At 43.2% G+C, this 24,577-nt stretch overlaps 1 protein-coding gene across 1 annotated transcript; it reads right to left on the reverse strand.

The window, feature by feature from the left end:
• Positions 1–16,780: 16,780 nt before the first annotated feature.
• LOC4345707 (receptor-like protein kinase) lies at positions 16,781–22,555 on the reverse strand. Its single transcript, XM_015792580.3, has 3 exons — positions 22,264–22,555; positions 17,909–20,874; positions 16,781–17,478 (listed from the first exon to the last, which is right to left on the reverse strand). The coding sequence occupies exons 2-3, from the start codon at positions 20,865–20,867 to the stop codon at positions 17,099–17,101; spliced, it is 3,339 nt and encodes a 1,112-aa protein (XP_015648066.1). The 5' UTR covers positions 20,868–20,874; positions 22,264–22,555; the 3' UTR covers positions 16,781–17,098.
• Between the last annotated feature and the right edge of the window lie 2,022 nt (positions 22,556–24,577).

A 24,577-nucleotide genomic window follows, 5' to 3' on the forward strand; every position in this document is an offset into this window, starting at 1 on the left:
ATTTCATTGCATATGTGTTTCTAAAATAGTAAATAATGCATTACAATTATTTAAAGTCGAATAATTAATGATAAAACCTTCGAAAAATTATTGTTGTATGTAGTAGAATACGTGGATAATATATAATAAGCACACAAATGATTTAAAATTGTTAAAAGTTCTAATAATCATATATAATTAGCATATGCATGATATTAAATTGTTAAAAATTCTAATTAACATATATAAATAGCACATGCATGATTTAAAATTAATACAAAATCTAATAATCATATATAATTAGCATATCATGATATTAAATTGTTGAAAATTCTAATTAACATATGTAAATACCACATGCATGATTTTAATAAAAAAATCTAATAATCATATATAACTAGCATATCATGATATTAAATTGTTGAAAATTCTAATTAACATATGTAAATACCACGTGCATGATTTAAAACCTTTAAAAATTCTAATAATCATATATAACTAGCATATGGATGATTTCAATTTGATTAAAATTCTAATAATCATACATAATTAATAAAAAAATCTAATAATCATATATAACTAGCATATGGATGATTTCAATTTGATAAAAATTCTAATAATCATACATAATTAACATATGCCATACAACAATTGATTTGTATGGATATTCAGTACATCCAACATAGTTTACATCGTGTACAGAACAATTACGGCAATACATCGGCGGTGACGGTTGACCGCACGTACTTTCTCCTCACTATTGTTCCTTCCTTGTGATCGCTACGTGAGTGAGGGGTGTCTTCATTTGATAGGAGGATGCTAGGGTCAATCGTCACCGTGAAAGGGGGTTGCCCATCAAACTGATCGTAATCCTCGTCAGTCTTGTCCTCCACTCCGACGATTTTTCTTTTTCCTGGGAGAACCACGTGGCGCTTCGGCTCATCAGGCCCTTTGCCCTTTTTTCCTTTGCTAGACATGTCCTTGACGTAAAAAACTTGGGTTACATCATTGGCAAGGACAAAAAGTTCGTCCGAGTATCCAACCTTGTTAAGGTCAACCGTTGTTATCCCACTGTCATCAATCGTTACGCCTCCACCAGTCAAGCTAGCCCATTGACACCGGAACAGAGGGACCTTGAGAGGTCCATAGTCAAGTTCACATATGTCCTCGATGGCACCGTAATACGTGCCAGTTGTACCATCGTGTCCCATGGCCTCGATATGAACAACACTGTTCTGGTTCGTGCTCTTCATATCTTGGGCCCTCGTGTAGAATGTGTACCCATTGATTTCATATCCCTGGGATGTCGCGATCAAGCCAGATGGTCCCCTCGCCAGGAAGGCCAGTTGTTGGTTAATCGTCTCGTTACCCATGAGATGTTGCAGCCACGTGGAGAAAGTATCAATGTGATGCCTTGTAATCCATGCATCGGACTTACCGATGTTTCTGGCGCGAACTAGAGCCAAGTGCTCCTCGATGTAGGGATCCACCAATGAAGATTGTTGCAGAACCGTGAAATGGGTTTTACGGAATAAATTGTTGTCTACCGTCATTATTGCTTTCCTTCCGAGAGTCCCCTTTCCCCGTAGTCTCCCTTCATGGCGTGATTCAGGTACCCCGATTGGGTGAAGGTCTTCGATAAATTCTACGCAGAATTCAATGACCTCCTCTGTTCCATACCCCTTGGCGATGCTTGCTTCTGGACGAGCACGGTTACGAACATACTTCTTCAGAACACCCATGAGCCTCTCGAAAGGAAACATATTGTGTAGGTACACAGGACCGAGAATACCGATCTCTTTGACAAGGTGACAAAGCAGATGCGTCATTATATTGAAAAATGAAGGTGGAAATATCAACTCAAAGTTGACAAGACATTGCACCACATCAATCTGCAGGGCTTCTAATCTATCAGGATCGATGACCTTCTGCGAAATTGCGTTCATGAAAGCACATAGCTTTGTTATTGTTGCCCGGACATTGTCTGGGAGGATACCCCTTATTACAACTGGTAGCAGCTGTGTCATCAACACGTGACAGTCATGAGACTTTAGATTTGTGAACTTCTTCTCCTTCGTGCTTATTATTCACTTTATATTCGTGGAGTATCCAGACGGTACCTTGATGCTCTCCAAGCATTCAAACATACTTTTCTTCTCTGCCTTGCTAATAGTGTAGTTGGCTGGACTCAAATAATGGCTTCCTTTCTCATTTGGTTCTGGGTGAAGGTCACCGCGTTGTTCCATATGCTTCAGATCATTACGTGCTTCCAGTGTATCTTTCGACTTTCCATATACACCTAGGAAGCCAAGAAGGTTTACGCAAAGATTCTTAGTGAGGTGCATCATGTCGATTGCGTGGCGGACGTCCAAGAATTCCCAATAGGGTAACTCCCAAAATATAGAGTTCTTTTTCCACATCGCCGCGTGACCATCTTCGCTCTCTATAGGCTGGCTGCCAGGCCCCTTTCCAAACACTACTTTAAGATCTTTAACAATAGCAAACACTGTTTTCCCGCTGCGATGTTTAGGCTTCGTACGGTGGTTCGCCTTATGTTCAAAGTGCTTGCCTTTCTTCCGTACTAGGTGGTTTGCTGCAAGGAATCGATGATGACCCATGTACACAACCTTCCTACAGTGCTTAAGATACGTACTTTCTGTTTCATCCATACAGTGAGTACATGCCTTGTACCCCTTGTTGGACTGCCCGGATAGGTTGCTAAGTGTAGGCCAATCGTTGATAGTTACGAACACTAGCGCTCGTAGGTTAAACTCCTCCTGTTTGTCCTCATCCCACACGGGGACACCTTCCTTCTTCCACAACAGTTTAAGATCTTCGACCAGTGGTCTTAGGTACACATCGATGTCATTACCAGGTTGCTTGGGGCCTTGAATTATAATCGGCATCATTATGTATTTCCTCTTCATGCATAGCCACGGGGGGAGGTTGTAGATACACATCGTAACGGGCTAAGTGCTATGGCCGCTGCTCATCTCTTCAAAAGGATTCATGCCATCCGTACTTAAACCAAACCGTATGTTTCGTGCGTCCTTTCCAAAGTCTTTAAATTTTCTATCGATGTTTCGCCACTGCGAACCATCGGCGGGGTGTCTCAGCATCCCGTCCTGTTGACGCTCTTCAGCGTACCATCGCATCATTCTAGCATTCCCCTTGTTCCTGAACAAACGTCTTAGCCGTGGTATTATAGGGAAATACCACATCATCTTAGCAGGAATTCTCTTCTTCGTTAGCTGCCCGTCAACTTCTCCTGGATCATCTCGTCTAATCTTGTATTGTAGTGCTTTGCAAACAGGGCATGCTTCTAGGTTCTCGTACTCCTCACCGCGATATAGGATACAATCATTCGGACATGCGTGAATCTTCTGAACTTCCAATCCTAGAGGGCAGACTATCTTCTTAGCCTCGTACGTTGTCTCGGGCAATTTCCCTCCGGAAGAATGTTCTTGACGATTTTCAATAAATCGCCAAATGCCTTGTCACTAACACCATTTTTTGCCTTCCATTGCAAGAACTTCAGAGTGGTATTCAACTTTTTGTGCCCCTGCTCGCAACCTGGGTACAACGACGTTCTGTGGTCCTCTAACATCTTGTCCAATTTATGGGCCCCCTTTTCACTTTCGCAATCCTCCTTGGCGTCCTACAACATCTGACCAAGATCATCCGCAACGTTGTTACCATCAGCATCCCTTTCCTCCTCGCCCGTTTGATTTCCTTCAAATCCAGCGTACTGAGCAAAGTCCTGAATATTGTCGTCTTCCACTTCATCTTCTTTCATTTCAACACCTTGCTCTCTGTGGGATGTCCAACAATTATAGCTTGGCATGAACCCCGACTCAAACAAGTGGAAATGAATAGTCCTGGATGCAGAATACTCCTTCTGATTCTTACACTTATTGCATGGACAACAAATAAAACCCTTTTGTCTGTTAGCTTCGGCCACTCTCAAAAAATAATACACGCCGTCAATAAACTCTTTGGACCGCCGGTCAGCGTACATCCATTGCCGATCCATCTACATGACATGAAAAAAAATCGTACATACATAATTATTCGTACAATAATGACAGTCATACAATAATTATAAAATAATTATAAACTCTTTCAACAGTCACACAATAATGACATATCATTATTCATACAAAAATTATGAAATATTACACCAAATAATTATATATTTACTATTCATAAAGTTTTAAACTAATATTAATGTGTTGTACTTATTTTAATTTTTCATTTTAGTTTGTTTTCTATTATTCAAGATTAACTTTCACTATATTTTCCTTCTTAACTATTTTATAAAACCTTCTTTAGCAAATAAACTAAATTTCTATATATTCTTTCTTTCCCACACAAATTTTCTCTCTCATCAACTAATAACAAAATTTTGGAGACAAAAAAGTGTGCAAAACATAGCTCCAAATGTAATATGAAAAAAAAAATATTGGAGGATGAAGTTACTAACCTTTTAGGCACCTCCGATTTGTATAATCACCAAAATAAATTCACTAGAAATTTTGGCATGACCTCCCCTCTTTTTTTTGAAGAAATTTTGAAGCTTGCTCGGGCTGGAGAAGGAAGAAGACATATATATAGTGGTGGGACTTTAGTCCGGGGCTAAAGATCGCCGGGATCTTTAGCCCCGGTTGGTAACACCAACCGGGACTAAAGATCCCGGGGGGGCCTGTCAAGACCTGACAGCATTTGAAACGGGACAAAAGATGATCTTTAGTCTCGGTTGGTGATCAAATATGCCCGTTACCCTTTTTAACCGGGACTAAATATCATTTTTAGTCCCGGTTTTTGTTACAACCGGGACTATTGTGAAATTAGTCCGACCAACGAAAGATGTTTCTCCACCAGTGAATTCTCCAAATTCCTTAGGTTTTCATACAAGTCAGGGGGCCTACTTAACTGAGTGATCTTATCCACATCAGCGTGCCTTGTCATTCTCTACATCAAACAATATAGTAGTAAATTAGCCTAAGGTGTGGACTAAGGCATTACCGTGTATTTTAAGCGCTAAGTACTTTTTACAACAGAATCTTGACTGCAAGATTTTCAGCCATTTACTGCAGGCGCCACCCCTTTATTGGATACGATGCACATTACTTTAGCTATTAGCATGGCACGTTCTCAGTGTGCAATCCACTGTTATTTGTGAGTATTAAACTAGTAGAAAACAATTCTATGATTATGACTGATCTAGATTGTAATGTAAAAATATTAAAGATTTATAAGAAATTCAGTCATGTATTCTGAATAGAAACATGTGACTTTACACAACAGTACACTAATATACCTATTTGTATTTTAAATCTATATCTATCTGTACATGTATTAATTGGACATTTCGAAAGAGCTTCCAACAATAACCACAAATATCTAGACATTAATTTGATAATCGTATTATCGCGTTCGTAAATAGTGAGAGCACGTCCTAAATAAGGGCCTGTTTGACACAGCTCCAACTCCAACTCCACCCGTCCTGGAGCTGGAGCTCAGCCAAATAGTTCCAGCTCCACCAAAACTGGGAGTGGAGTTGGGTGGAGCTCTCTCACAAAATGTACTAGAGTTGTAGAGCTGGGTTTAGGCAGCTCCACAACTCCACTCCAGACTCAACTCCTGGAGCAATATTTAGAAGTTGGAGCTGTACCAAACAGACCCTAAATCATGAACGTGAAAATAACATTGATTCTAATTTAATAATTATTAAATTCATAATTACAAAATTAATATGATCTCGTATATATCTTGGACTCTCAATTTAGTGTTCTATTAATTTAATTCTAAAATTCGAAATCAATAATTAGTAAGCTGTAGCTTATGTGGATTTTTATTTTGATACAAGCAGAAGTTAACTAACATATTTAACATTAACATATTATTTAGAATTATAATACTTACATTATCAGTAGCAATAATAGTCCGTGCGTCTTATATAGTTTACAACTATACGAATGGCCTGCATGAATGGGGTCCCTGCCTTCCTGGAGGCTGGGGAGGGGAGCACATCAGCACAATCTCTGTCCTCGTGTTCCACTGCGTTCTACTAGTATGGTGGTTGTTGTGTCGACTTTTTCCGGAAAGGTCCTCATAGTTTTTGTAGCTCCATGGAGGCCTCAGCTAGCTAGCTAGCTAATCTGTAGTTCCATTGTAGTTTCAAAAGAGATTGTCATGTACCACTAGCAGTCTAGCACCCTCGCAGATTAGGTACAACCACAACTCTTCAAAAGTTTAAAACATACAGACACGTACGATCAAAAAGAGAGGGAAAAAGAAAAGAGAAGATCACCCTGATACTTTGTCAGGATACCCGAAAATCATATTGTCCAATGTTTATTGTGATCACCAGATGATTTTGGAAGAGTGAGATCCATACACGCGTAATACCCGCTCAAACCTCACAAAGCACTAATGCAAATGATAGCACTCACTATATTTTTTTTTTAATTTTAGGTTAGAAAGGAAAAGGTTTTAAATTATTCACAAATTTCCACATGGGATCTAGTCATATTAGTTTCACCTAGGTCATTTAACGGAAAAATTTTAGTCATAAAGTTGGAAACACATTTTTATTGTTTTATTGAAGTCAAAATTTGAAAATCGAATTTTGGGTATGTTACATACTTGGTGTTTGTCTGTTTTATCTTGTGAAGTTTTATTGTCCTCTCCTAAAAAATAAAGTTTTATTGTCCAAAGATGCGGAAGGAGAGGGGAGGGCACTCTCTGCCCAGGGGCAGGGTCTCTTACCTATGCGCCTACCAATACCTTTTTCATATTAATAAGTGACACTTTACTATGTTTTTTCTCTCTATCTTGTTTTGAACACCTAAGCTTAAAGATAAAGTTAATTTAAAACAGAGAATATTATGTTTTTTTATCTCTTGAAATTAATCGGTCATGCTTAAAAACTGGCCAAAGTTACCAAAACATAATAGCTTGGTGTTCATTATATCCCATAAAGCATTCAATCGCTTATAATTGGATGACCAAAATTTTTAAAAGACCAAATCAAAATTCTCGATGAAACCAAAATCCCACCCCTCCGTAGCTGTACCTCAGTTCTAAGTGGGCACCCAATTCTATATGGCATCTTTATATATATATAGTCAGCACTCTCATCCTATTTAGTTGCTCATAAATTTTGGCGGTGGTTGAGAAGCTAATAATCAAACAATGAAACTAGTAAACTTTATGATACATAGATGTGTTCTTTGGTTACCATAGACGGATAGGTCTATCCGCCTATATATGTCTTACCGTGCATCTACTGATCTACCCTCTGCTCTCCTAGCGGTTGGGGAGGAAGCAATCTTCATCCGTGTGTTCCACTGTTCTAAAAAGCCCTCCTAGTTTCTATTGAACTAGAAATGGCAAAAATCAAAGAGCGCACTGTTAGAGGATAGATCCTACCAAAACCCTCATATTTTCTGTAACGTAAATCTCTCTCATAGTTTCTATAATGGAATGGAAATCTACCTCATAGTTTCTGTAACGGAATCATTAGATTTCTGTCGGTAGAAATCCTGGAGAAAATCTTTTGAATTACCTTCTGTAACAGAATTATATTGCTAGATTTCTATCGACAAAAATCCTAGAGAAAAATCGCTAGATTTCAATCGACTGAAATCCTATAGAGAATCTGTTGAATTAGGGATGGAAAAACAATTCAAAGCGCGCACTGGTAGGAGATTTAATCCTACCATTTCGGTTTCACACGACTAGCAGGGCTACCATTGCGCTAGTGCGTGTTTTTCTTCAAAATAATGTAATTACACTATATAAGATATATTGTAGTTATATGTAAATTACAATGTAATTAATTACAATATATAATTATAATGTAGTTATATGTGAAGATTTTAGAGCAATTTTCTATCAAAAATTGTTCCTTTCCGTACGTAATCCCAAAATATCGGTGTATCAACTATAGTTTTGATTTGAAAGGGACTATACATATGCCATATTGTCGTACGTGTACTACTCCAGCCTGCAGACGAGATTTGGTGCAACCACAATCCTTCAAAACAAACGAACCCGTACGCCTAGAAAAGGAAGAGGGAAAAAAAGAGGACTGTTGGTATATAGAAGAGTAGGTTTGGTATTTGTTAAAAATCTGAAAAGGGTTGTTTAGTCATTTAAAATTGAGATTTATTTTCATTGGGAGTAATTTTCCATCGGTAGTAGAGATTTTTTTTTTTGTCGCACTTGCATCTAGAAATATTAGCACTGTTAAGTTTTGATATGCATAGCCCATGATCCATGAAATTGATAGATGACTAGTTAGTTCATATTTTGTTGCCAGACATATCAAGTTAGTTCTCAGTATCTACTATGTTGATTTCTCGTTCAATTAGTTTATGATGGGATTATTTGCTAGTTCAATCAATCCCTGCATGGACCCGACACCAGGAGACAATCATGCAAAACGAAAACGACGATGGCTATCCGTACAATTTCTCAATGCAGCTGGGGTTGGCGACCGGGCGAACGAGAGGCTGGGGCACACCGTCGCCGATGGCACCGAGTTCGGCTCAAGCGCTTGCAGAATTCTCTCGAGCGGATTTCTCTCAAGTCGGATCTGACCAAAGAAGGAAACACGAAAATATAAAAATACCCTCATGTAAAAAGATGAAAAAAAACAAATATACCATTTTCAATTTATGCTGCAAACTAATCTAGAGAAAAATCAGATGAATCTACACCATTGGATTGTTCATACTACACGTATATATTTGTATAGAGTACCGTAAAAATCCTCAAAAAGAGGGAAGATCTCCCTGATGGATGAACCACAACTAGCACGTACCGGTATCTAATTAATCTACGGACATGCTATATTTATAGCGACACAAAATTAGCTTGATCACAGTCGGTCAATCTGACCCTTGGATATCATGTAGATTGATTTAACGAACGTTTGATTTGCTAAGTCTGTATTTATTCTATCTCTCTGTATTACGAACCTGTTGCTCCTGTTATACATTAGTTTCCCATTGAATTTGCACTAGCATCTCTTCTATTTATATCTACTTACATATATAATTTTGAGACTTATATTGTAAATGCACTAAAATTATATATGTAATTTTATGACTTACATATGTAATTTTAGAACTTACAATGTAAATACACTAAAATTACATATGTAATTTAGAGACTTATAATGTAAATACATGCTGACTAGTTTTTGGTGAAAAATATGGCGCCATAAATATAGTTACTCCCTTGATCTAACAGCCTGTTCGTTCGTCAAAGTCGACAGGGAAAATCGATCGCCCGGGCCCGGCAAGATCTTCCAAGAGTTCCAGCCTCTGGAATTTCGCTGCCCGACCGGCCGGTCGCCGTACCCCGGCCTTTCGGCCGTCGTACGTTCGGGCATGCGTGGGTTCATTCATTCATCCAGGCCGTGACGACACAGAGGCTCGCCGGCGTTTCTGCTGCAATGCCACCGGCCGCGCGCGTGCAGATCTCGGTAGGAGGCGGCCAGGCCAGCAAGCAAGCGCACGCGCGCGAGCACGTAGAGGGGGGGGGGGGGGTCCCGGTTTTTTGACCGGTGAGACTGACACCACGCGAAACACACGGCACGGGGCGCGTACGTGGTTGGTCAATGGTCACTGACTCTCGATGGTTGGTCGTTGGGCGTAGCTGCGTGCGTGAATGCAAGCGCACCACCAACCTATCTGTCACTCGCACCTGAAGCAAAAGCTAGCGTTGGTCCTGGCTACCCAGCTGCCTCATCGATCAAACGCTTTGACCCAACGGGTTTCTCTGTCGCGATCCCTGTGCATCACCACGTCCCGTTACTGTACGTACGGTGTCCGTGTCTTCTTCCATATCTCAATCGTTACGACCAGATCGAGAAAACCTGAGATCGTAATCGAGATTATACCAGCCTTGTTTCTCTTTTCTTTTTTTTTTCTTTAAAAAAAATCAATTACTTTGAACATTGTAGGAGAAAACTGTATAGAGAAAAAAATATATACAAGATACAACTAGAAAACCAGTCTAGCGACTAATTAAGCTAACCAAGCGGTTGGTTTTCTAGCGCCCGCAAGGCCCACGTTTTGGTCTCCACCATAATTTTGGAGACTAAGTTGGGCACCGAGAGCTCCATGTGCTGAAAGGTCCTCTGGTTTCTTTAATTCCAAATCTCTCATGAAACTAGAAGGACCAACATGCACATTACCTGCTTTGGCGCTTGCCTTCCACCATTCATGTACCATCGAAGAGGTGTAGGGCCATTTATTGGGTCTAGCGGTAAAGATGGAGCCATTTGGTCATCCTCGGATTGCTAGTTTGTCTAAGGTTTTCATATGGAGGTTTTGCATTTTCTTGGCATCCAGGGCTTTTAGATGAGCACGTCGAAGTTGGATGTCGCTGTACCTAGAAGTTACGCGCTGTAAGGCCGACGATGCCATGTATTCTCCATGGGTGGTTACCAGCCTTGTTTCTCAAGCGTCAAGCTTAGCCGGCCTCCGGGGCGCCGGTCTTGCTGTCCTCCTGCAGGTGGTACACTAATGTGTCTCATGGCCTCTTGTTCCGGCACAGTCATTAATCGCTGTGCTGCCTAGCCAAGAGCAAGGATAATAATAGAGCTCACTTCCTACTATTAGCCAATATTAAAGCCAACACATATAATAGATTAGCTATAAGGTTGGCTACAATTTTCTTCTCATCTCTCTATCTCTCACTTATACATTAATTGTATTTGTCTTAGAGTTTGTGTTAAGCTAGCTGTTGTATGAGAGCCAATACCCTTAACTTTTTATTATATCTCTCCTCCCCATAAACTTATAGTAGGCTTATAGCTAACTATTATACTTGCTCTAAACCAAGCTAAACATGCAACATGGTTAGCTTTTACACTCATTAACTTGGTCTAGCTAGCTTAGCTCTAGCCACTGCCTATATATGCTGAGAGGTACCGAGTGTACGTCAACTAGGCACGTGAAAATGATCAAAAGTGAACACATGCAGCGTCAGGTATTACTTGTACTATATTAGACCCAGAAACGCTAGCTCGCGTGCAAAATCACTCGAGGAGGCCGACACGCACGTTATGTAGTACCACTACTCCTCCTATTATCAGTTTCAATTCAACTGTTCTGTTTTGGTAACGTACCCAGATCGATCAGATGGTCACCAATGGCCAACCATTATTATGTCATGTGGTATGTGCAGCTAGCTAGTAGGCAGCTAGCAAAGCTATAGTTAAGCAGTCCGTCGTTGTCTCAACGCCCAACCAATGCAACATTGACAGACACTGCAAGCTACTCTAAGCTCACTGAATTGTACAGGACAGATGGCACTGTTAAACAGGACGTACGAAGTACCAGAGTAGTACGTAATATATGATGGACACCGCTAAGAGCAAGTATAATAGTACAACCCACTACTAACTCTAATTCATCTATAGCTAATCTAATAGCCAATTCATACGATATTTACTTACGATACTATTAATATATGGTCCCATATATCGTACACACAGTGCATCTTAGAATCCGTGCTGCAGCTAGCTACAGATCTGTAGCCCGCTGCTCTTCTCTCTCATTGCTTATTTCATTAAAATATGTTTATAGCTGGCTAATAGTCTGCTATTGTACATGCTCTAGTAGTACTACTACTCTTTTGTAACTGGCGTTCGATCAGATTGCTGTCCTGGCAGGTGATACGCCTTAAAAGGAGACGACCGACCGGCGAGCGAAGAAGCTGATCACCGACTCACCGACCCCGACGTCGTAGGCAATATTTGCATGATAGACGGTCTAGAATCTGGTGCTTCACGAGTTAAATTGAGGGGACCCGTGGCATCGTACCGTACTGAGAATGATGCACGCATGTGACAGCTAGCACAATTGAGGCCCTCTTTATATCCCACGTCAAAATTTTTCACCATGTCACATCAAACGATTGAACATGTGCATAAAGTATTAAACGTAGGCTAAAAATAACTAGTTACACAAATTCCGACTAATTTGCAAGACAAATTTTTTAAGTCTAATTGCTCTATGATTTGACAATGTGGTGCTACAGTAAACATTTGCTAATGACAGATTAATTAGGTTTAATAAATTCATCTCGCTGTTTACTAACGGATTCTGTAATTAGTTTTTTATTAGTGCCGAACACCCCATGCGATAGCCTATATACCACCCGATGTGATACGCCAAAACTTTACACCTCTAGATCTAAACACCCCCTGAGTTCTATTTCATATGGTTTCTCCCTCCTCAGAAACCAGAATAGAAGTACTTTTAAAGTTTTTTATTTATGGTCATTAAGAATATATGGAATTATATGAGATGGTTGTGATTGTTTGAGATAAAAAAATTATGTGGAAAAAACTAAATAGGAAATAGTTATATGCTAGTTGGTTGAGATGATAGAGCAGCTAAAAATATAAATATATTTTTGGGATAAAATTTAAATGTCAGACTAATATATTTGGGATGGAGGAAGTAAAATATAATCACTTTATAAGTCATTTTTTCACGAAAATTAAGAAGATATAAATTATTGAGAAATAGATACTATTTGGGATTAGATGAAGTAGCTATGGATATGTTTGGTGAAATACTTTTGGTAGTGTCAAGGCCTAGATAAGTTTTGGACTACCAATTCTTTGATAGGATATAGTTGTATTTGGTTTGATGCTACATTAGGGTGCAAACTTTAAGTAGAATCTAGAAAATGCCTAATCGGGTATTGCCATACTGGCAATTCCAATGATTCCAATGATTTGGCTTCAAACCAAAACCACCACGTCTACTATTTAAATTACCAAAATATTTTTTTAGAGAAAACTACCAAAATATCGGTATAGCACACATTTAACATTAATAAAAAAATGTCCTATATTTTAGAATAATTTCTATATATGGGATAAATTCTGAGTGTTAGTTAAGATCAGAGAGTATGTGAAGAGTTATATTTTGGACAAATTTTTTGGGTTTGGGGAGTATATTTTGGGAAAAAAATCAGAGATGAATCCTAGTGAGTCTATTAATTCAGTTCCCTAGGATGATCGATGCGGCGTCATCATACTTCAGAGTGCACGTTCTGAACAGGCAACAGATAGAGGAATCAAGCGCTAGCTACATTGGATTATATTACTAGCTCGGATCGATCATATCGACATATATATATTCCACTATGCCACTGTCCGGTTATGTAGGCTGGTCCATCCCACCCAAGAGCACATACGTACGCTTGCACATATCCATCGCGAATTCGCAACGCCAAGGTGAGCACCGAGCCACCGATCGAGCACGTCTTTTGATCGAGATGATCGCCGGGTTAGCTTAACTTGGCGCACGCGCACGTTTTGCCACTGGTCTCAAGTCGATCGCTCCGGCGATTATTGCGCGTGCGCCGCCGTCCCCTCTCGATCTGCCACACTACACGCCGTGCGCGCGTGAATGGCGTGATTTAGAGCCTGTTTGGTTGCTACCCTGAGAAAAATTTGCCTGACCTTATACAAGCCTGAGCATAACATGTGGTTGTTTGGTTGCTAGCCTGACGCATATTCTCCCTCGCCTGGCCTGAATCCCTCTGGCGTGGGATTAGCCTGAGTCAAGCGACCAAAAACGGTCGCCTGAGCTCCAAGCGTAGCAGCGCTCTACAGTTACATTCCTAATCCTCTTTAGACAGGCCACGGGATGCTGCTGCTGACCAGTGTCGCATCGACACCACACGAGTCGCCGCTGATGCCAGTGCAGCCGCCGCTGCCGACACCACACGAGGTCGTCGCCGCCGCCAACGACGACGAGTGAAGCCAATGCAGCCGCTGCCGTCGACACCACACGAGGCCGTCGCCGCCGCCATCGACGCCGACGACAATGAGTGAAGCCAGCACAGCCACCGCCGACGACAACGTGTGATGCTGGCGCCGCCGCAACCGCACGAAGCCTAGTCAGATCAGATGCCGTCTTCTCTGCTACATCATTGGATCCGGCCGTCCACACGAAGCGGCTGCCGCCGCCTGCTGGATCTTGTGTCCTAATCTTGCTTAACATGTAGATGTGAGAAATTCCTATGGTCTTGCTTAGGCTTAGCATGCAGATGTGAGAAATAATGGAAGGTTGATGCGGCTGGATTTGGGGATCTCTTTTCTCATGTTCTCCTCTGATTCTCTTCTTGATGCATTCGATTGATTTTTCCATGGTTTAGATTTATTTCGGTTGGAGGGACGATGCAATTTTATGGTAAGATTTGTTTCTTTGCTATAAACATGTTTAGCTGTAATTGTGTGAAGCATAATCGTAGTCTTCTCTCTCAGGCCATGGTGGCCAACCAAACAAGTAAGGTCACAGGCTGCTTGGACAGGCAAAATTCATGAACTGGTTATGTGCCTCTCAGGCATGCAAATTTGATAGGCTTGGTGCTCAGGGCACCAACCAAACAAGCCCTTATTATACCGGCCGTGCGCTCGATCTAGGCGTTATTTTTTCGCTGCGTCGCGCGTGCGAATCGATCGATAGAATTGACTGATCTTGCCACTGTTTTGGGTGGGTTTTTTCTTTGCTTTGCTTTCTCTTGAATCTTTGATCGATCGACGTACGCCGTCCTTACCACTGTGCATCTTTTGGTTTATAATTAGCGGCGGTCCCGGCCGGCCGGGTTAGAAGACTGACGTCGATCGATCGATCTCCATGGACATTGGTTACTGAAAAGCGAGTAAAAAGTTAGAGCTAGCTATAGCATATGTCCTTGGACATAGGCAGTAGCTCCAGAAGAATTAATCCTGATTAGATTTGCCTACTGCCTGCTAATTAATTATTACTAGTATTAGCCTGCATGTTACGTTAACGTTGCTGTCTGCGAAGCACCAAAAAAAGGTTACAATTGTGCAGAGTGCAGCCGTGCAGGCTAGCTAAAACAGCAGACGGTTGGTGACTTGGTATGACCGCTGTGTGCGCGTGTTAATTTTCTGTGAAAAACATGTCTTGGTTGTTGGATCATATAGATTGGTAATGGTGGCTCGTGTCGTGCAGACGTGCACAGCAGTCTGAACAAAACCGGCAGGAGCCCAGCCCACACAAGCGGAGGCGATCTTTTTGGGCTTAGTCTACTGGGCCATCGCATGCGCTACAAAAAACAAGACTATATGGCCAAGGAATAAGTCTACTTAAACTCCCTTAACTAGTGGCCGAATCTGATTTATATCCTTTGAACTACAATACTAGATCTCTTGACCCTTTAACTATAAAAACCAGAGCAATTTGACTCTCTCGGTGGTTTTAGAGAGAGATTTCACTGACGTGACGCTTTGACTTGGTCCATCCTGCTGAGTCAGCATATGGGCCCAGATTTCATTCTCATCCCTTATTCCTCCAATCCTCCTTCTCCCTCCCTCTCTCTCTCTCTCTCTCTCTCATTCTAGCTTTAGTCCCCTTCCTCCCCGGTCAGCTTCACCACAGCGACTGGTGGGATGACGACGGGGAGTACCGGCGGTGTTGGCGAGACGACGACGGGGAGCGGTAGCGGAGACGGCAGGGCTTTGCTCTCTCTTCCACACTGGCCCCTTCCCCTCCCCTCTCTCCCCCAAATTCTGCAGGACCACAGCAGGGCAGTGGCGAGGATGCAACAGAGCGACGGCGAGTGCCTCGACGTCAACTGTCTCCTGCACCACCAGGAGAAGCAATACGGGGGGACACGGCTCGTCGATGGCACAACGGAGGAGTAGTGGACACCTCGACCTCCTGGATCCAAAAGTCAGAGCAGAGAGGCACAATGGCTACCTTCTCCTCGGCCGTCTTGGAGGCCGAGCAGAGTGAGGCCAGAGCGAAGGAGGTTGGGCGGCGGCGGAGCGGCGTGAGCGGAGGAGGTCGGGCGAGGCGAGGCGGGAGAGGGGGAAGCCTGCGACAGCAAAGTGACGGCGGTCCAGCCCAGGCAGAAAAAAACTGGTCCCCGAATCGACAGCATGCTAGGGGAGCAGCTGCGGTGTGGAATCCCCAAATCCACGAAGGAGAGCAGTGAGTTCGAGCCGGACTGGCGGCTCAGCGGTGGCTCCTGCGTTAGGATGACATGGATGGCGGGAAGCGCACGGCGACGACGGCGGCGTTTCTCCCCCATTGTTGGGACCGGCGTAGGGGCATCGGTCTCATGGGGAGGCGGAGGAGCTCAGCGTTTCTAAGGTGAGGAGGCGGTAGCAGAGCTTCGAGGGGACTGAGGCCACCTGCTAGCGGTGCTCTCACCAGCATTCTGCTCCACGCCGTCGCCACCGCGACCACGTTCGCCGCCCCTGGGTGGTCGTGGACGTCCTTCGCCTCCGTCCGCATAGGCCGTCGCCACCGAAACATGGCCCACCTGCCAGTGTAACGCTTAAGCTGACTCAGCTCTGTTGAATGTGGTCAATGTGACACGTCAGCGTAAAACCGCTTTGAAAACTGCTCTGGGAGTCGGAATGCTCTAGTTTTAACAGTTTAGGATTCCACATATCTGGTATTATGGTTGAGAGTTACGAGTTAGATTCAAATTCGGTCCACTTTTCAGGGAGTCAAATTGAACTTATTCCTATGGCCAACGTCCAGCCCATATACGATGATCTGGAACTGGACTACGGCCTACTTTTGGCCCATGATATATGGGCTGGAACAGGAATATGCACATACAGAAACTCGGGTATCTTACATGGAATTGGTGAATTTGGTTAACTTTGAACACCACCTGATCTGCACCGTTGCAAGAAATAGTACACACAAATAACTGAAGATGACTAGATGAGTGATCAGCTCTCTCCCAAAGGAAAAAAGATGACAACAATGAGACCCTCTTTTCAGTATAAATAAGGCACAGAAGAACTATCAATTCTTGTAAGTTATACACCAGTCAAGGCTACATTCAGTAATCAGTTACACTTGCACACAGATCATTTACACTACACAAAAAATGGTTAGGAATGAACTGTTCCAATCAATCCCATATCGAATTGCCACTTTTCCAGCCCCCCATTCTAACCAACCGTGTACTAGTGCTAAACACAACCGGGGTTACAAACATTTTACATTTTACACAGCTAAACTGCACCAGAGTACCAGGCTATCTGAGTCCTGAGGGGCTGAACGGCTAGGTTATACCATGAATTCTATTGTCAGGACGAGCTCCGGGAGGCCGTCTTCTCCGGCTTGGACAACTTCCCGGCGGATTTCCTGACATCAGTCAGCTCCTTCACAACATCGGCCATGGGCGGCCTTCGGCTCGCTTCCTTCGCTGCGCACCTAAGAGCCAAGGACAGGACCTTGCTGACTTCCTCTATTTCCACCGTGCCATAGACTTCCTCCATCAGCGTCGAGTCGCAGACGAGTTCGATTTGGTCGGTGCCGTTGAGCGTTGCGGTCACCCAACCGACAATGTCCATGTTGTCGGGGAACGAGGGATCCACCACCTGTTTTTTTGTTAGCAGCTCAAGGAGTATGACGCCGTAGCTGTATACATCGGACTCGATACTACTCCTGGTGGAAAATGCCAACTCTGCAAGGAACAACAGTACAGCACAGCCCATAAAAATCTGTAACATGAATATAGAATTGATAGTTTCAGGGTTATCCTCAGCAAAACAGTAAGACGGCAATATATAATTAAACAATTTTGTAGTCGCTGATTATTTTGTTGTTTTGGCTTTCCAATAGTATTGTCAAAGTTAGCAAAAAAATTCTACAGTTATTTTATTATTCTATATTTCAGGGACTAAGTATTCAGTGTTGTCACTTTCATTTTCCACCTACAGGTTCTCGATGGCATTTTACAAGTTAGAAATAAGGGTGGGTGCAGTTACTGCCATGTATAATTGGATTGAAACTGCAGAAAATTTATGAAACATCGACATTTCAACAAGTTGCTTCAGATTATGCATGCTAATGTGGGAAAAAAACAGACATGGAATACTTTATTTCAAGCATACCTGGGGCCATATATCCAAAGGTGCCAATAACTCCAGTAGTCTGTGGAGCAGAAGAAGACTGGTCCATGAGCTTTGCAATGCCAAAATCTGCTATATGTGGAACCATGTCCCCATTCAGAAGTATATTACTGGGCTTAATATCTCGGTGAATAATTGCAGGTTGACAGTCATCATGAAGATACGCTAGCCCATGGGCAGTACCAAGAGCTATGGTATAGCGCACACTCCAGTCCAAACTTGGAGGAGGTTGGATCCCATGCAGAACATCTTGAAGGCTACCTTGCTCCATATAAACATAAAGCATGAACCCATACTCACTTCTTAACCAAAACTCTTTCAGCTTTATCAAGTTCCGATGCTTGATTTTGCCTAATGTCTTCAGTTCTCTGATCATGCTTTTGTACGAACCTTTCTGTGCAGATATTGCAAGCTTCTTTACAGCATATACTTCTCCTGACCTCAGTGTTGCCTTGTAAACAGTTCCATGAGCACCAGTACCGATGATATACTTGTCATCAAAGTTTTCAGTAGCCTCTATAACCTCATTTAATTTAGAAGAAGAACCTTCAAACAGAGTACTGACTGATTCTAAATTTTTTGTCTTTGGATGATAAAACTTTAAAAGGATGCAACTCAGTATAAGTATGGAAACTGCTCCAACGAACAATGAACCAATAACTATAACAGCAATCTTGACGTGTTTGTGTAGTTTTTTGGTCTCTCCACAAGGTTTCAAAACATTAGACCCCTTGCAATAAGAACCATTGGTATGGCAAGAGATACAGAGGTCTGGATTGCCATTAAAGGAGCTCGGTGAGGAAACCAGAAAATTCAGAAGATTTTCTGGGACCGGACCACTGAATCTATTGTAGGAAACATTCAATACATGCAGTAATTGTAAGTTTCCTAACATGTCTAGGTCTCCAGTGAGGCCATTAAGTGACAAATCTAAACTTTGCAGCTCCACCAAATTGCTCAATAATGGCGGAATGCCACCAACGAGTCCATTGCTACAAATATTCAATGCAATGCCCAGTTTTACCAACCTTCCTAACGATGAAGGGATACTGCCCCCAAGAACGTTGCCACCAAGTTGCAGCTCAATAAGCATATCCAACTGCGAGAGGGAATCAGGTATGCCTCCACTGAATTTATTCTCTTGTAACCGTAGTTGTGACAGAAACTTAAGGTTGCTTACGGTTGTGAGTGCCGAACCATTCAAAGAGTTGAAACTCAAGTCAAGCAAGTACAGCTTGGAGCAACTAGAAATCTGCACTGGAAGAACACCTTGCAGGCTGTTTTGCGAGAGGTTTAGCACTCTCAAATTCACCAAGTCTCTAATTTCAGATGGTATTGGACCAACCAACTTGTTTTCTGACCATTTTATCATCGTAATATTTACACATCTCCCCAAGCTTGCTGGAATGTTGCCACTTAAGGAATTATGACTCAGATCTATATAGCTCAGATTTGCACAGTTCCTAAATTGTGGAATGGGCCCACTTAGATTGTTGTTTTGGAGAATAAATCGTTCCAAACTTGGGCAGTCCATAACATTGGATGGGATGCTACCATTGAGAAGATTAAGCCCCAAGTCCAAAATTCTCAATCTTTTCCCTGAACAAATGTTAGGCGGGATTCCACCAACAAAACTGTTGTTTGTGAAATCAATTTGGGTTAAACGACTATTAACACCCAAATCTGGTGGTATAACTCCAGTGAAGAAATTGTTGAAAAGTGTAATGTTCTTCAGGAACTTCAGCTCAGCTAGCACTGGAGGTAGCCTCCCAGTAAAACTGTTTTCATAGATAAGGACACTTTGCAGGCTCTTGATGCTCCAAATATCCTCAGGGAACTCCCCAATGAGGCGGTTTTCAAACAGAAAGAGTTTCTCCAATTTTCTCAGATTTGCCAGCTCTTTAGGAACAGTGCCATTGAGCTGGTTTGCATCCAACTCCAGCCACACCAGCAACTGGCAGTTACCTATCTCAGGAGGAATTGGCCCAGAAAGTGAGTTCTCAGAAAGTAAAAGTTGAGAGAGGTTTCTCAATAAACCCAGAGACGATGGAATCTGGCCAGATATATTATTGTTGACAAATGCAAGCTGTGTCAAGCTACTACAATTCCCTAGCCATGATGGAATTTCGTTGCTAATCTGATTGAATGACAATATGAATACCTCAAGCTTGCAATCCTCAAAACTAAATGTGATCTCACCTGTGAAACTATTTGCGGTAATATCGAAAATCTTCAGTCCTTTGATATAGCTCAAGGTTTTCGGAAGACTCCCACTCAATTGATTATCTAGTAGATAGAGCTCCTCCAACTTGGTGCAGTTGCCAATTGAATCTGGTAGAACTCCAGATAATTTATTGCCATGCAGCCACAGGTACCTAAGGCTAGTCATTTCTCCAACTGTCAAGGGGATAGAACCACTGAGTTTATTGTAATGGAGGTACACTTGCTCCAGAAACTGATTCTTGAACAACCCCTCTGGTATTTCACCAGTGAGGGAGTTACTGTACAAAGAGAGAGACGAAAGCTTTTTGATGTCACCAAGGGATGCTGGTATCTCACCAGAAAAACTGTTACTGGACAAATCCAATTGATCAAGCATGCTACAATTGCCCAATTCTTGAGGGATTGAACCAGATATGCTGTTATTTGACAAACTGAGTACTTGTAGGCTCTTCATAAGTCCTATTTGGGGTCCAAGAGAACCAGAAACTCCAGAAGATGACAGGTCAAGAGAAACCACACTATTCTTTTTGTTGCAGGAAACCCCATCCCAATTACAAGGAGTTGTATCAGAAGCTTTCCAAGTGGAGCTTATGGAATGAGGTAATATGAGATCCCTAGACAGAGAAAGAAGGGCTAGACCATCTGAAGTCAAACTCCAAGACGATGAAACAGAAGTGAAGAAGAAGAAGAAAAACCAGTGCCACACAACCAGCCTCATTTTGTGCCTGAAAAACATTGAACGGCAGTCAGCAGAAGCTTATTAGATCTCTACTTCATGTGGGAAAAAAAGGCGGTTCCTAGAATTGTCTCATGAATGCATACTCCATCTTGAGTACCAAATAACAAACTTTTCTGTAATCATTTGTCAAACAGCACAATTTTAGAAGGAAGTAGCTTGTGCGAAACTGCAACAGCGACCCATGCAGTTGAGTGGTATGGGCTAGTACAGTAGTACACTAATACTACTATGTACTAGTATTATTAAAATTTTTGAGAACCAATACTTAATGAGACTTGCTGGTATGGTTTTACAGTTTTCTTATCTTTTCAGTATATTTTCTTATCTTTTGAGTATAAAAATGTTTTAAATAATAAACCATACCTGATTGGTTATGCTTTTCTAGTCATAATTAAGGGTCACCATATTGATGTCCAAATGTCTTTTTTTTCCAAATTAATCAAAGATATATTAGAGCTTCTACATATGTACGGGAAATATACATAAACATTAAAGTAGCATAACCATACAATTGCTAGCATAATTTCATACATAAGCATTAATGTATCTCCGGCCCAGGCCACCAAATTCTACCAAGAGAAAACCAATTGGTATTTTACATAATCAAATGCAAATATGTCTACTACTAGATCTTTTACAGAAAAAGAGAAAAAAAAAGTCAACCGGAGTCTGCTTTTTCTCCTCTCCAAGTAAACCCGAGAATGTTCAACAAGTCCAAAAAGAAGTTTTTTTTACTCCTTTGGTTCAGAAAAATCACCACTAATCTTCACAACAGTTGCGAAGAGTTAAACCATGAAAGGGATGCCCCAAAGCCACCCCAACCCGGATCTCAGCCTTGGGGGAGGAACGAACATGCTAAAGCACATCTCTTCCGATTTCCCCAGCAAAAACAGTTGAATTCGATATCTTCCTCAACCCCCCCATGTTCCATTAGTACTAAGATTTGGGCCAGGAGGCGGTGGAACTTCATATGCATCTGCGAGGAAATCCCCACAATGCTACCAATAGCACAGCAAATTTGCAAGAATGGTACCTAATAAAGCTTTTTTTGTTTGTTTGTTTGTTTGTTTCAACTTTCAAGCATGAAGAGCACCAAATTTTGCTCCTCCATTGGGGACATAACTGATTACCCTACAACCTACCGAATCAGCATCAAGAACCAAGAAACCCAGCAACTAAGCGCAATGCAAGAAAGTAATATGAAAGAACAGAATCATATCCTGAGAAAGAACTCTGTCATGAAGCATCTATACGCACGAATCAAGCTAGCAGTTCCAGACGAAAGCAAACAAACGATATAACAACAAGAACACCGGCCCAAAAGAGAGCAGATATAACTGTAACCATAAACGAGCAAGAAGAAGAGCGTACGAACCAGAATAAGGCGAAGATTGAGGCGAGCACTGCTCTAATGGCAGAGTTGGCCGTCCATGGCGGAAGAAACGGCAGCACACGGGAGTACGGGAGGGATGAAGCCGCGATAGCACCCACTGCTTTCACTGGAGAAACAGTAGTAATAGTACACTTTCTGTCGACAGGATCAGGTGTGCGTGTGACTGCTCCTGCCTCCTCTGATGGTGGTGGTGGTGGAGGTGGTTGTCGTAGTAATGGCGGGTGTGGGGGCGGCGCACGGGACGGGACCAGGCGACGGCGACGAGGGCGGTTTCACACACACGCATCCGCGATGGGAATTTGAGGTTGCAACCTGCGTCACCTGTTCCCATGCGCAGGTGTCGCGGACCCGTGTGGTGCATGTTCACATTGGTTTCTTTTCTTTTCTGGCGTGAACACCTTTTATGCCTCGATTTGTAGGCGGTTTTATTTCTATATTCGGATTGAAAAAGTTTGGGTTATTCTGTACCGCTGTTCGTGTCGTACAGTTTTTATAGCAGAGAAGGTAGTAGGATATACCATATATTTTCTAATGTAGATAAAAATTTTGGTACACTTTTTTGTTTTCTCATTGATTGTAAAATTTATTTTTATAACTTCATGTGTATTACTCCCTGCGTTTCCAATCGATCATCATATTATATGAGTGTACAAATACATATGACAAATGGATGATGCAAATTAAAGCAACGTTACTATTTTCTAGATGATGTAGCACAATACATGTCTAAGGATATCGCATCTCTTTCTCACGTCGCCCTACCCAGGGGCGGCTCGGGAGTCGACGATCCGGCCACCCCTTCCCCCCTCCATCTTCCTTCTCCGCCTCGCCGTCGCCCGAGCGGCCGCCGGCAAAGCCGCGCAGCCGCAAGGACGGCGGCGGTGGTGCTTCTCGCCAACTTGCTCGGGCAGCCAGGGGAGTCACCCTGGGTGGCGGCGATGACAACCACCAGATCTGTGTCGCCTCGGCCGGATCTAGCGGGGTGGCGGCCGGCAGCGGGGAAGGCATCGGCAACGAAGGCAACGGGGATGGCGGCAGGGATGGTGACGGCGACGGCAGTCTCGGCAATAGGAGGCGGCGGTGGCGGAGACCGCGGATCCGGTGGCAGGGCACCCGGATCTGGCACCTCTGCGCTGGATCTGCCCGGTGGCGGCGTGGGCGGGCCGGCGCGGCCTGGTGCGGCTGGCAGGAGGATGGCGCAACCATGGGTGATGGTGGCGACGGGCCAGCGCGATGCGGCGGCGTGGCCTGGGAGACTTGTGGCGACGACGGCGACAGCGGGCAGCCGACGAGAGGAACAACGGCGGAGGCAGTATGCGTGGAGGCGCAGCTAGTGACGCCGGAGGCTGATAAGGCGCGGCCGGTGACAGCCGCGGTGCGTGGAGGCGAGGCCGAGGTGCCGGTGCGTCACGACAAGGCTTGCCGGTGTGGAGACAGTGGAGAGGCGCTAGTGGAGGCTAGCTCGATGATACGTGACCGGTGGTAGCGCATGGAGACTGGCTGGCGGGGGCCGCCGGTGCAGTGGTGCCCACGCGCTAGCGGAGGTTCAGATGGCGGTGGAGCAATGGTGCATCAGTAGTAGACTGGCAAGCGGTGGACGACGGGTGAAAACCCAGGGCAACGATGGCGTTCGAGCGTCATTCCCCTCTTGAGGGCGTTGTCGTGCCGTTTCACCCCTCAAGTGTGGTTGTCGGGCGCAAGCCCAGTCTCGGTTCTCTTTGAGACCTTGACGGATGGTGGCGGCGGTGTTTTCGTTGCTTTTCTCCTTGGAGACATCGTCTAGGCATCCCTTGCCAAAACTCCCCAAGCAATTGGTTCAACCCCGCTCTAGATTCATATCCTCTTGTGTCGGTGTCCTAGCTTCTACAAGTTGGCCACGTCGGAGGGCCTAGGGGGGAGAGGTGTTCCATTCTTCTCTCTCACCCTCTCTCCCTAAATCCCAAAGACTTGAATAGAGTGGGGGTTTTGTGTTGGTAGTAAGGGTAGGGTTTTGGCGATCTCAGCCGTGTTCCATTGTTGGCCTAGTGGCGGCCGGTCCGGTGCTAGTCTTCTTCTGGATCTGTGTGTTGGAGCTATCGGTGTGTGGGTGGTGGTATATTTTTTTCGTTTTCCTGGTTATGACCTTGAAGGGTTGTAATCTTTTAATTTTTTCCTGCTACATCAATATAGCAACGTAAAAAAAGTACGTGTCTAAGTTTTTTTATCTCAACTATATATGATATATAGATATGTATAGTACAAGATTTGTGATTGGACCACTTTCATTCGAGGAGAAATGTCTTCTGTAGGGCGTTTT

The sequence above is a fragment of the Oryza sativa genome, chromosome 8, assembly GCF_034140825.1.
Source record: "Oryza sativa Japonica Group chromosome 8, ASM3414082v1".
Taxonomy (NCBI): domain Eukaryota; kingdom Viridiplantae; phylum Streptophyta; class Magnoliopsida; order Poales; family Poaceae; genus Oryza; species Oryza sativa.